This window comes from Crocuta crocuta, unplaced genomic scaffold (genome assembly GCF_008692635.1).
Source record: "Crocuta crocuta isolate KB4526 unplaced genomic scaffold, BGI_CrCroc_1.0 scaffold737, whole genome shotgun sequence".
In the NCBI taxonomy this organism is placed as follows: domain Eukaryota; kingdom Metazoa; phylum Chordata; class Mammalia; order Carnivora; family Hyaenidae; genus Crocuta; species Crocuta crocuta.
In genome coordinates this window covers 716,957-731,445 of record NW_027527804.1, presented here as the reverse complement: position 1 = coordinate 731,445, position 14,489 = coordinate 716,957, and the positions used below count along the sequence as shown (strand labels likewise).

General features: G+C 43.5%; 1 protein-coding gene across 1 annotated transcript in view; it reads left to right on the top strand.

Annotated features, from left to right (window-relative positions):
• TMEM164 (transmembrane protein 164) overlaps window positions 1-14,489 on the top strand; it is a 183,793-nt gene that overhangs the window by 88,409 nt on the left and 80,895 nt on the right. Inside the window, exon 3 of the mRNA XM_077773599.1 lies at window positions 5,474-5,540. Within this exon, the coding sequence (XP_077629725.1) occupies window positions 5,474-5,540 (67 nt within the window). The remainder of the gene's footprint in view (window positions 1-5,473; window positions 5,541-14,489) is intronic.

Genomic DNA, 14,489 nt, shown 5'->3' with positions numbered 1-14,489 from the left:
AGCTTGGATTACTAAATTAGGTCTTTTTTTCTAATCTACAAATTTTGTTATAAGCATCTGACACATATTGATATGTTGTATTTTTATTTTTGTCCAGTTCAAAGTATTTTATAATTTCCTTTGAGAATTCCTCTCCTTGAATTTGCCTTTCCAGTGACTTCTAGAACTTGCCACCTGTTTCGTATGTTTTGGTTCTTGGTTGTAATCAAGTACATTAAGTTGAAATATAAGCCATCTCATGAAGGTGTTTAGTAGTAACATGATATTCATTTATATTGCCTTATTAAGGATAATCATAGCTACCATGTACTGAGTGCTTACTATATCCTAAACACTATGTCAGTCAGTTTACATGGTCTTATTAAATTCTCTCAACAAACTTTTCAGCTGGGTACTGTGATTAGCCCTGTTTTATGATTGGGGATACTGACACACGTATTGTAACTCACTTGTCCAGAGTCACTCAATCAGTATGTGGTAGATCTGGAATTTGAGCGTAGGTTTGTTGCCAAACCCTGAATTCTTCACCATTATACTCCATTTCCATTTCCTTTCATCACTTCATTTCTTGCCTTGTCAGTAAGATTGTTACTTTCTTTTTCTTAATGTTTATTTATTTTTGAGAGACAGAGAACATGAGCAAGCCGGGGAGGGACAGAGAGAGAGGGAGACACAGAATCCCAAGCAGGCCCCAGGTTCTGAGCTGTCAGCACCGAGCCCAATATGGGGTTCAAACCCACGCACCGTGAGATCATGGCCTGAGCTGAAGGAAGACATTTAACCCGACTAAGCCACCCAGGTACCCCAAGCTTGTTATTTTCTTAAAGGCAGATACTATGTGTTATACTGATCTCCTTTTCCCTACAGCCTCTGAAACAGTGTTAGACATAGTAATGGATTGATTAATGTTTGTGGAACTAAATATAATGACAGGAACTGACCTGGAAGAGAATTAAACCCATGACATTTGCCATATTGCCCCAGTTTCTTACCAACGAAGCTAATTTAGCTCAGTATCCTTCACAAAAACAAAAAAGCTGACAAAATATTTGTGACAATAGTAATGGCCAAGACTGAGCTGTCATGGAGATTTATGAGCATGACTAAACTGAACAGAAGTCTGTCTCTAAGTTGTGTTGTTTGGTTCTGGCCTTCAGACTGCCTGTTTGCTTTCTGTGGACCTCCTTTTCATACTTTGGATTTTTTTTTTTAACAGTTCAACTCTCACATGCTTTCCTTTTTTCTCCTTGCCCCCCCCTTTACATCTTGAAGCTTTAGACAAAATTTTCACCATTTATTTACCAAAGACATATATGAGTCTTCCTATATACAATGTGTTCTTCTAAGTACTTCAACATATTAACTCCTTATAGCAATCCTATGAGTTGGGTACTATTCTTGTTCCCATTGTACAGGTGAGGTAACTCCCGTAGGACATTCTAGCGGCCCATTATCCATTTCCCATACCCAAAAGCATCTGGGTGGCAGGATGGAGGTGGATATAAAGTGAAAACAAAAGCCTTTGCCTTTCATACGGCCAGTCCCTTACCTGTCAGGCTGTGCTTGGGGTCTAGAGAGGGCAGGGCAGGTATATAATTGGGACAGTTTTGCTACAAAACACCCAAGGAGTTCTCTTGCCCTTAGGCATTACCCTCTCTCCCCTTAGGCAGTCCAGAATCTTTTCCTACTTGACCTATAGTCTGACTCTCGTTTTGCCCTCTAGCCTACAGTCTGACTGACTCTGCCCCTCTCTCTCTCCAATCTGACTCTCTCTCACACAGATACATACACACATAGACACACACATGGAACATATATAATGTTCATCATTCATATCTTGGATTTAAAGCAAGCTACAGTGGCAAAAACAGTCTCGGAACTTGGTGAGACCTGAGTGTGATCTCTTCCTCTGACTCTTGCTGTTTTTGTGATTTGTGGCAAGTCATGTAGTCACTGAGTGCTTTGGTTTTCTCAGCTGTGAAGTTAAAGAAGATGATAATGATTATACTAAACACTGATGGATAAATGAGATGATGCATCTGGGTTCTTAACCCGGAAATTGGCACATAGAAATGCTCTATACATGCTAGATCATTTTGTAATTATTGATGTGTAAGACCTTCTCATATATTAGAGATAAGCCTCTCTTTGGCATATATGTAGATTATAGAACTGAATTTTGGGGATCTAGAACAGGCTTGTCTTTAGGAATTTAATAGTTGTTTTGAATCTCTGTTTTAAAATGTTTATTTACTTTTTAAGTAATTTCTGCACCCAACATGGGGCTCGAACTCATGACCCCAAGATCAAGAGTTGCATGTTCCACCGACTGAGCCAGCTAGGCACCCCTGTTTTTGCATCTTGATGTTGGTTTTATTTTCTTTATTTTTGGCCTCCCATGGGCCTTTGGAATCATTTCCATCATCCTCACGATTTCACTTCTGGTGCCCAGATATCTTTTTGACCTTGTGTAAATGGCAGCATTCTTTTAATGCCAGTGGCAAAGCCTGGCACTGGAGTCCAGCTTTGCCTGGACTCTTAATGCGATGTTTCCCTCTGCCAGGGTAAACATTTATGCTGTGGCTAAACAAGATTATTTATGCCTGGGGCTTCCCATAGGCAGGCCCAGAGACAGAGTTAGGCCAGGCCAGGAATGGCTGATAATGACCCCTGCCCTAAGCTCTTGAGGCTTGAGCAAGCATTGTCAGCAATCAGTTTCTCAGAGCACAGAGTGCCCCCCTCTCATGACCCTGTTGTAAAAGCATGGTCACCTGGCCAGCCCTGGGAGGTGGGGGTGACACTGCATCAGTGTCCCTTTTGGATACCTCGTCCCTTTTGTGGACTGAGCCAAGTCCTGTGAAACTGCAGGACCGCGACGGCTTGGCGTGGCCTCAGAGCATTCTTCCCTTGGTCATGCCCCTGAACGCGAATGGAGAGCTGGCTAGGGAATGAATAAGGTGGTTTTCCTGAATCCCAAAGAGAGTTTGGAAACATGAGCCTCTCTGACTCTCCATCTGAGGTCATATTTGGGAGGGAGGTGGGGAGGGGAGCTCTGGTATCAGGCAGCAGGAGGGATCTAGGAGTTTGGGGTCTGGAGTTAGAGAAACCTGGGTTTCAATCTTGGCTCTTCTCTCTTGCGTGTGTTGTGAACCAGGCCACTTCGCACCTCTGAACTCGGTTTCCTCCCCACCAAATGGGAAAAGAAGTAATTGTACCTGTCTCATAAGATTGCTGTCAGAATGAAGCGAGAGAATTCATGTCAGGCAGTTAAGTAGATAGGCGCCAAGATTATGTTAAGTACACGTTGCCACCATCCTCGTGGCATTGGTAACAATGAGCAACAGTAATGAGCAGACTGAGGGAAGTGAAAAACCGCCTTTGGGCTTTGGTGCTGTTCTCATGGGTCTCCGTAGCGTCTCTCAGTCTTAGGCACACATCTGTGAGCTTCAAGAGAGTGCCTGAACTTCTTGGGGGCCTTCAGAGTATGGACTGCTTTCCCATTCAGGACATGGGAGAAATCCTGATATTGCAGGGCTGCTGTGTGAGTGAGTGAGTGAGTGAGTGTGTGTGTGTGTGTGTTTGTGTGTGTGTGTGTGTGTGTGTGTGTGTGTGTATGNTTACCCAGTAAATCTTCTTTCCTTCAGAAGAACTGTAATTCTTGACTTGTCCCTCAGTTTTAAAGGACTGTTTGTCAGGGCGCCTTGGTGGCTCAGTCGGTTAAGCATCGGACCTCAGCTCAGGTCATGATCTCTCCATCCGTGAGTTCAACCTCGAGTCAGGCTGTCTGCTGACAGCTCAGAGCTAGAGTCTGCTTTGGATTCTGGGTCTCCCACTCTCTGCTCCTCCCCCACTCACGCTCTGTCTCTCTCTCCCTCAAAAATAAATAGACATTAAAAAAATAAAGAACCATTTGCCTTGGGTGATGAAGGAAGTTGTTTAAATTCATCCTCAGAGCCCTCACAAGCAGTTTGTTCCTGACTTGGTTGTTCTTTTTTTTAATGTTTATTTATTTTTGAGAAAGAGACAGAGCACAAGCAAGAGAGGGTCAGAGAGAGGGAGAGACAGAATCCCAAGCAGGCTCCACACTGTCAGCATAGAGCCCAACACGGGGATNGCCACCAAGGTGCCCTCTAATTTGGTTTTTCTTGACTTATAAAGGGTTTCTAGCATACATTTCAACAAGTCTGATATTAGGAAACAGTATTATTACTGATGCTGGAGACTGGTGGTTTTCTTGGTCTTCGTCTTCATTTTCTTCTTCTCCCCACCTTTCCCTTTTTTGTTTTGCTTTGAAGTCACAAAAGCCAATTTGTAAAATTAAATTTTTTTAATGTTTTATTTATTTCTGGGAGAGAGAGAGAGAGAGAGACAGCGTGAGCAGGGGAGGGTCAGAGAGAGAGGGAGTCACAGACTCCGAAACAGGCTCCAGGCTCTGAGCTGGCCGTCAGCACAGAGCCCAACGCGGGGCTCGAACCCACGAACCGCGAGATCATGACCTAAGCGAAAGTCGGACGCTTAACCGACTAAGCCACCCAGGCGCCCCACAATTTGTAAAATTAAAGAAAGCCTGGAAAGTCACCACTTCTGCCATTCCCACCTCTGACAGTGACCCTGAAGATATTTCTTTTTTTGTTTTTTAATTTTTAAAATATTTATTTTTGAGAGAGAGACAGAGTGCAAGTTGGTGAGGGGCAGAGAGAAAGCGAGACACAGAATCCGAAGCAGGCTCTAGGCTCTGAGCTGTCAGCACAGAGCCTGATGCTGGGCTCGAACTCACACTGGTCATGAGATCATGAGCTGAGCTGAATTTGGATGCGTATCCCAGTGAGNATTTTTTTTCAATGTTTATTTTTAGAGAGAGAGAGAGAGAGCGAGTGAGCGAGCTGGGGAGGGGCAGAGAGAGAGGGAGACACAGAATCTGAAGTGCACTGAAGACATGTCTAAGAATGTGGTGGAATACAGTTGACAAAATACTATGTTCGGCTTGCCACATTGAATAGCCTTTTTATGCCTACGCCACTGTTTGGGGAAGAAGGATCATACGTGGCTGTGTAAATAAACAAGCACATTATAAAAAACTGAGTGTCTCGTACTCCATTGCAGTAACAGGGCGGTTGCCTTGTATAACCCCTCTTTTCAACAGTTGCCCTGAACCGCGGCGGCTAAAGTTGTTGATTGGGACTGATCGGAAGCCTAGGGAGAGCAGGGCTCATTATGGAATGAAGTAGTGTAGCCAGAGCATGTTCAGAGAGCATTTGGGGAATTTTGAGGCAGTGGTCAGAACATTTCATTAGTGCAAAACGTGCTGCTTTCAATTTATTATGCGTGTGCGCCAACACTGGTGCCATTTTACACAGAGAACCGCTTGTTGACATGCTCTCCCATATGGCATGGCGTAACTGGACACATTTTTGCCTGCTTTTGCAACAGAGTGCGAGTGTGACCTGGACTTTTATCTGTTTTTCCTCTCCAGGCTCCAGATGCACATGTTGAATGGAGCACTTCTGGCCCTGCTGTTTCCTGTGGTAAATACCCGGCTGGTAAGTTCCCTGTTCTAGAAACACACCAGCAATGTACAGAGCAGTATTTGCTCACTCCTTCACTATCCTGTGCTTGCCCTCATCCTTAGCTCATGTGCCCATGTAGGTGTTAAAATATCTATATTTTAAATATATATATTTTATATATTTATATANCAAAGCCTACAGGAGCTCTTGGAGAGTTTTGGTGGAGAGAAGGGGGGGCTGGGCTGGGCAACTCAATTAGAAGTTTCCAGATGTTCAAAGGTGCTCTAGTTTGGACTCAGCCACATTGGCTCAGAATAATCAGATGGGGAGCCTCAAAGCCTGTCTGCTTTGCCAAGAGGCCAAGTGGGAAAGAAATAGATTCTTTCTCCCATTCACCCAAGCCTGCAGGGCCGTCTGGGCCCCTGCCCCCCACCCCCTGCAGTGGCTAGCAAGTAGAATCCCAGTGTAGCAGGGGCTGGTTGATAAATGGGCATAGAGAGAAGCAGGAGTTTTAAGACTGGGGTGGCAGGGCCCTGTCCTCAGACTCCCTCATGCGGGACTGTGGAGAGATTAGCCGGCCATGTTAGAAAGCACAGGAAAAGAAATCATCTGTAAAATCCTGGCTACTGCTTTCTGTTTTCATGACTTAAATTTGCGTCATGCATTAAGATCACAGTTTAAATCTCATAATGCTAATCCTTGCTCTTTGGATAGCATTTTATAGTTTACGGGGTCTTTTCACATAACAGTTACATGAGGTAGATAAGGGCAAGTATTATAACCTCTTGTTATGGAGGAAGAAACTGACGTTCTGGGATTCACACAAGTTCTAAGTGGCCGTTAGGAATTGAGAAGCCTCTAGATCCTATAAGCACAGCTATCCTTCACTCTCTCCAAGGATGTTTTCACACCTTCCTCACAAGTACGTATACCCTTATGATCGCTCTATGTTTCTAGATGCATATTGTACATCAACAGAAATTAAAAGAAAAAGCATTCATCTAAAGCAGTGATCTTGAACCCAGGCTCAAAACTTTGCTCCAGGCTCACCCAGGGGTACTTAAAAAAACAAACGAATGAACAACAGCAACAACAAAAACAAACAGAAACCATTGATGCCTTGGAGCATCTGAGTTCTTGATCTGTGACACAGCCTGGGTATAGTGTTTTTAAGAAGTGTTTCTAATGTGGAGCTGCAGTTGAGGACCACTGATTTTGTGCAGTAGCTCTGAAACTCCATGTCCATAGCAATCAACCTAAGGAAATGACTAAAAAATGTGGATTGCCAGACCTCACCTTCAGAAGGTCTGATTCAGAGGATTGTGGATGATGCCAGGAAACGAGCCTTGGTAATAAGCCCCCAGGTAATGTCGATTGCTGGGGTCCTCAGACCACTGTTGGAGAATCAGCATCCTAGGTGATTATAATTCCAGGTAACTCCAAATGCAGAACTCTAAGTGTGGTCTGAGGACCAGCCCACGTGGGTGCTTCCTCTTAGAAATGCAGAATTTTATTTAATTTATTATTTAATTTTTATTTTTTAAATTATTTATTTAAATCCAAGTTAGTAATAATGATTTCAGGAATAGAATTTCTCACTTCATTGTAACACCCAGTGCTTNCCCAGCAATTCTCAGTTCTCTCTTTTTAAGAGTCTCTTATGGTTTGTCTCCCTCTCTGCTTTTTAAATAACTAAATAAATTAATTTATTCACATTTTTAAATGTTTATTTTTGAGAGAGAGACAGAGACAGAGTACGAGCTTGGGAGGGGCAGAGAGAGGGAGACACAGGATCCAAAGCAGGATCTGAACTGTCAGCACAGAGCCCAACATGGGACTCCCATCCCATGACCTGTGAGATCATGACTTGAGCTGAAATAGGATGCTTAACTGACTGAGCCACCAGGTGCCCATTTTTATTTATTTTTGAGAGAGAGAGAGAGAACAGAGCACGACACGAGTGGTGGAGGGCAGAGAGAGAGGGAGACACAGAATTTGAAACAGGCTCCAGGCTCTGAGCTGTCAGCACAGACCCCGACATGGGGCTCAAAGTCACAAACTGTGAGATCGTGACCTGAGCTGAAGTGGAACGCTTAACCAACTGCACCACCCAGGCAGCTCTCCCTCTCTGTTTTTTTATCTTATTTTGGCTTCCTTTCCCCCATGTTCATCGGTTTTATTTCTTAAGTTCCACATATGAGTGAAATCATATATTTGTCTTTCTCTGACATACTTATTTCACTTAGCATAATACGTTCTAGTTCCATCCGTATTGTTGCAAATGGCAAGATTTCATTCTTTTTGATGGCCAAGTAATATTCCATAGTGTGTGTGTGTGTTTCTGTGTGTGTGTGTGTGTGTGTGTGTGTGTATAGTGCTGCTATAAACATTGGGGTAGAAATGCAGAATTTTAGGCCCATACCTCAGACCTACTACGTCACAATCTGCATTTTAACAAGTGGCTTACAGGGCCTCCCTGCTTTCTTTCAGAGAGCCCAAAGCATCTCATAGATAGACCGGAGGAGCTCCCGAAGTGGGGAGTGCCAGAGTAGGATAAGGACAGGCAATATGGTCTCTGTCATGATAGGCCGGGCACATGCAGCTCAGTGTTCTCCTGCGAGCTGGCATCAGCAGGCACAGGCTGCTGACACAGGTACCTTTGCTCTCCCTTCCGCATTCCCCACAATATACGACTTGCCTGACTTTACCTAAGTCCTTCATCAGAACGCCTGCCTTGGTCTCAGAGCTATAGGGGATAGTACCCAAGAATGGTGCAAAGCAAACAAATTTAAAAGCTATTTCTTCACTCGCCCGGGGATGTTGAGCCACGCTGTGGAGGTACCGTGCTAAGGCAGAGAAATGACTCCAGTGCTCTCTTATCCCATCTGTCCACTCACCCTGTCACTGTTTTCTCAGATTGAGAGGTTAGGCAGATAAAAAGCTGCTTCCCTTCTTCCTTTTCAGAAGTCCTGGCAGATTCCAGGAAGGGGTGGCACACCAGAAAATTCCCCCCCACCCAGGCTCACATAGTCAGTGATCCTGAGTTTGAGTGCTTCTAGCCCATAGCTCAGGCCAGTCTCTGCCATTGGTTGAGGTAGATATGGTTCCTCTAGACAGGTTGCCTTCATCTCTCTTCTTAGTGGGACCTTTCCCTCAAGGAAAGCCAAACAGTTGTCTTGCAGGACCGGTGAGCATAAACAGACATGATGATTCCCATTGTACGAACTTGAAAATAAAAGCCCCCAAAAGCCCATTCATGTACCTGGAGTCAGAACGGCATGGGTGAAGCTTTTATTCGGTCAGTATTGTTATATCACAGCTGTGTCTCTTCACTAGGCCAGCTGATACTTCTGGAGCGCTTACTATGTACCCGGTACTGTTCTCAGTGCTCTGCATGGGCTAATGTATTTGATCCTCAGAATAAACTTCTGAGGCAAGGTACTGTTCATTATCCCCCAGATCAAGATGCCAGGAGAGTTGGTTTTCTCTGAAGTCTGTCTCCTTGACTTGCACGTGGCCGCCATCTTGATGCCTTTTCACATGGTCTTTTCTGTGTTCATGCACATCCCTGGTGCCTCTCTGTGTATCCAAATCTCCTCTTCTTGTAGGGACATCTGTCTGATTAGATTAGGGCCCACCTAATGGCCTCTTTTTAATTTAATCACCACTTTAATGGAGGTATTTCCAAACGTAGTGACATTCTACGATTAGGCCTTGAGCCTATGAATTTTGGTGGGGACACAATTCAGCCCATTACAGCTTTACTGCTCTATAGAGAAAACAGTATTTCTCTTTCATTCCTTTTTTTCCTTCCTTCCTTCCTTCCTTCCTTCCTTGCTTCCTTCCTTCCTTCCTCCCTCCCTCCCTCCCTCCCATCTCTTTCTCTCTTTCCCCTTCTTCTCCTTTCTCATGGCAGATTTGCTANTTCCTTTTTTTCCTTCCTTCCTTCCTTCCTTCCTTCCTTCCTTCCTTCCTTCCTTCCTCCCTCCCTCCCTCCCTCCCATCTCTTTCTCTCTTTCCCCTTCTTCTCCTTTCTCATGGCAGATTTGCTATTACAGTTGTTATAACACTTAATACTTTACAAATAGGTATCAAGCTATAGCCAATCAGCTAATCAAAAATGTTCAAGTAACTTTCCTTAACATTGAAACTTCTTTGATGAGCTCTCTCTTAATGAGCAATTCTAATCACTCTGATAAATAATATTGGTGCCCTTTTTCTAACATGAANTCCGTTGATGGACACTTAGGCTCTTTCCATGTTTTGGCTATTGTTGAGAGTGAAGCAACTCTTTCTTAAGCCTGATGATCCAATTAGGTAAGAACCCAGTTTTTGACTTCTCTTTTGCTTTTTCTCCCTTTTTATATAATTTTTAAAGTTTGTTTGTTTCTTTGTTTGTTTATTTGGAGAGAGACAGAGACAGCACAAGTGGCAGAGGGGTAGAGAGAGAGGGAAAGAGAATTCCAAGCAGGCTCTGCACTGCCAGTGCAGAGTCCAATATGGGGCTCGAACCTACGAAGCTGCGAGATCGTGACCTGAGTCAAAACCAAGAGTTAGACACTTAACCGACTGAGCCACCCAGGCGCCCCAAAAGGATATTTTCTCCTTCTTCTTCTTTTTTAAGTAACCTTCTGGCCCAGTGTGGGGTTTGAACTCACAATCCCAAGACCAAGACTAACATGCTCTACTGACTGAGCCTGCCAGGCACCCCTCTTTTGCTCTTTGTTCTTGACCCTTTACTTTTTTAATATTTTTGTTTTTGTTGTTCTTCATTAGCAGTAATATAAAAGCAAGGAAAAGAAAACGAGCAAGTGTGTGTGTGTCAGTAACAGAGTTCGATATATGCTCATATATATAAAGACAGAGAAGGAGGGAGTTCCAGGAAGTTGTCACAGTCAGCTAAAGCTGACTGGTCATCAGTGAATTTCCATTTGCTATACTTTGTCCTGTGACTTCCTGGAACCAGAATATGCAGACCAGCTAGAGAATGCCCGGGTCCCAGTTTTTCCTGGTTCTCCACCTTAGAAGCTGACACCTTAGAGGAAGGACAACATATTCCAATGGGTCATGTTATAAGGAAGAGCTCTTTACTGCCAGGATTTTGGAGAATGTCTTTTCCTGGCTTCAGGTGAAGTGTCTTAAGTGCTATTTCTCTTCTTGGAGGGAAGAAGAAAAAAATGCATCATGGAACTCTTGACTATTAGATTAGCAGGGAGCTGAAAGCTTGTCTGGTCTCATCTTCTAGAGGGAGTCTTTAGAAGGATAAATGCCTTGCCTAGGAAGCTAAGGTAGGTGGCCTCTAAAATCCAGGTCTCCTGGGGCGCCTGGGTGNAGTCTCCTGACTCAGACTTCAGAGCTGTTTTCCTATTCTGTGACTAGAGTTTAGGGCAAGTTTGAAAGCTGGTGAGCCCAGATGCTGCAGAAGCTTCTTAGCTTCTGTCCATCTAAAAGAGTTGGGCTGTAGGTTTCTTTGAGAAGCTGAAGAAGACTGTAGAGCCTCTTCCTAGATAAATGCACAAACACAGTTTGGCACATAATTTCAGAAGACTCTCCTCTCCTGTCTCCCCCCAACCTCTAGCCTATCTGTGGATCCAATGTTAAGATCCCCTCCCACCCAAGCTGGCTGTAGTCCCCCCCACGGAACCTGGTTACATACTGGGTTCTCATTTCCATCTCTTACCTTACAACGTTGGTGATCTGGTCCTCAGAGTGAGACACAGGGCATGAGCTACATCTCCAGCCCTGTGCCTTTTGTCCTCAGATGTCCAGGAGAGTTCCTTCTGAATGTAGAGTGTTCTGAGCAAGGGAGAGTGGAAGCAGAAAACAAACATATAAGACTCCATATCCACCCCCTTCCCAGACTAAAGACTCTAGCCTGACCCGTATTTTTTTATTTTTTTTTTGCAGCCATCTGTCTTCTACTAGAATAATAATGACAGTAATGATTCTTTTCATCATGCTCTTTTTCTTCTTTAAGGCCCAAAGCCTCGNCCATTATTCCCTATCTCTGTTAATCTCTCATGTGTTCTTTTTTTCCTCCTTTCCCATCCCCCGCCCCCACCTTTTGTCTGGTTCCTGTTTTGTGAGAGATGGTTTTCTCGAATGTCCCTCACTCTGAGACTGAGTGGAAGAGGCTAATAATGATTTTTTCATTACTGGGGCTGCTCCCTGGCATCCACAATCATTATCTTAATGTTCTCTAGTCACAGCCTTGCTGCTGGCACACCTTGTCCCCAAGTGTGCTGCTTGAGAAACTTTGCTTTCACCAGGGCAAATGGGGTTGAGAATCTTACATTTGCTAATTGGCACGTTGAAATGTGCTAACTGACCTAGAAAAGTTACTTTGGTGACTGGCAAATTGAGCCATTTTAAGAAAGTTATAGTTTAAATCTTGGACCTGAGCTAGGGACAGAATGTCCCTTTGCTTTCCTGAGAGCACTTAAAAGATAAAAAGCTTGGTTTGAGAAGAGGCCTTCACGTTTTGAAGACTTGATTTGGTCAAAATTGTGCCTCGGCCTTCTACAAAGGCCAGTTTTTTCTGATGAGGTGAAACCAAATTCTAGGGACTATTCTAGAATATGTCTAATAGCTGCCTTTATTTTAACATTAATGTTTTTTTAAAAGTTTATTTATTTATTTTTTGAGAGAGAGAGCACGCAGGAGAGGAGTAGAGAGAGACAGAATCCCAAGCAGGCTCGGCACTAATTGCGCAGAGCCTGATACAGGACTCGAACTCATGAACTGTGAGTTCGTGACCTGAGCCGAAGTCAAGAGTCAGATGCTTAACCAACTGAGCCACCCAGGTGCCCCAAGATTAATTTTTGAGAGCCTCTCATCCTCCATGAAGCTAGCCTAATCACACAGCCAGTCCAGATTTTCATTGAGCAGTTTTTGGTATTATGTTTTGTGCGATATGCTGCAGTGAATGCAGAAACAGCCAAGGGTATGTTCCTGGCTCTCAAGGAACTTGCAGTTTAATTAGAAAGATGAGGCATAAATTATGGCAGTATTAATACCGAAATCATGAAAAATGCGTATCACAAGGCAGTTCATGCTGAATTGCTAAATTGCAGTTGTTCCAAGTTCTAAGATGGGAAGAGGATTAATATTAGCATTGATCAGGCACCTGCTGTATGTCAGGTAGTTTACATATATTACCATTTAACTCACACAAGAACCCCATTTTACTTATGAAGATTAGGGTGCAGAGAGGTTTAAATGACTTGCCCAGAGTTATGTGGTTTCCAATATGCTACAGCTGAATGTACTACCTCTTGGAGAGATCAGTGGGTTAAGTGGTCCATAAAGGCTTCACAGAGAAATAAAGCCCAAACTGAGCCTTGAGGGGTGAATTAAATATGCATGCAATCACAGAAGAGCAAAGCAGTTCAAATAAGGGAATGCCATGGCCAGGCACGGAGGTAGGAAACTGTACACTCATCAGTGGGATTCTGAAGAGCAGGATGGGGAATCATGAATTCTGATTGTATGTGTAGACATTGCCACTTATTTGGATACCACTAGACGTTGCTTCCGTTTCGTCTTTACTCAACCCTTAACCGTGTTTAGATTTCTGTGTATTTCTTCTCTTTTCCACCTCTACTAAGAATTCCTTACAGGTGGATGGGACTTTGTAACCAGAAAAGCTCTTTCACAGATATTTCACCCTACTGTATTAAGAATATGAATGGGTGATGGGCTTTGAGGAGGACACTTGTTGAGATGAGCACTGGGTGTTGTATGGAAGCCAATTTGACAATAAACTATGTTTACAAAAAAAATATGGATGTAGGGAGCAAGGGTATGGATGCAGGTTCATGTCCTGGCTGTGCTACTCTCGTGTGTGTGTGTGTGTGTGTGTGTGTGTGTGTGTGTGTGTGTGTGAAAGAGAGAGGGGGAGGGAAGCTGGCCAAGTTACTTCACTTCTGTGGACCACAGTTCTCTCTCATCTATAAAATGGAGGGGATGGTCATGCTTACCTCCTGAATCTTTCCTGGGTAGTAAGCAGTTACTATGTGCAAAGCATGTAGTACAGCACCTGGCAAACAGGAAGCCCTCAGTTGGTGTTAGCTGTTAATTATTAGTCTTGGGTCCTCACAAAGGTCCTATGAGGTGGACAAGACCATAACCGTTTTGCAGACTGAGCCATACAAAGTTTAAGTAACTTGTACAGGGACACATAGATAGAGGTGGCCTGAGAACTTTGGCCTTTCTGATACAAAGCTCATGGTCTTCCTCCTCTTTCTTTCCTAATCATGTAGATTGATTTTAAAGTATTAAGCCAAATCAACNATGGTCTTCCTCCTCTTTCTTTTCTAATCATGTTGATTGATTTTCAAGTATTAAGCCAAATCAACTCTTTGTGGTAAGTTTTATACAGTACTCATTAGAGATTTGAGGGATGGATTATACCTTTAGGATTTAAAAAAAAAGTTTATTATTTTTGAGAGCGAGAGAGAGAGAGAGCACGAGCATGTGTATGTAACGGGGCAGGGGCAGAGAGGGACTGAGGATCTGAAGTAGGCTCTGCACTGACAGCAGTGATCCTGATGTGGGGCTCGAACTCAAGAATCGCGTGGTCATGACCCGAGCCAAAGTTGGATGCTCAACTGAGCCACCCAGGTGCCCCTGGGATTATTATTTTATTTTTTTTAATAGGATAAAATAAAAATAAAGTAGGATATGCTTTGTTGAAAAACGAATCAGGATTATAAAGAGAAAGCTAATCATTTTACCCGCCAGCTTTCAATCCTTCTCCCCACCAGTGGTATATTGTGATAAAGGCTTGTGTATCTTTCCAAATTTTTCTTTTGCAGAGAAAGATTTTTCTTTTTCTAGGGTTGTTGGTTTGTGTGCATTTTGGTTTCCTACACAATTGGCATTATACTGTAAACATTGCTCCAGTGAATTTCCTTTAACATAACAGATAATCAGTAATCTGTGCAGATAATGGAGGTAACTCATTCTTTTGTAACGGCTGCT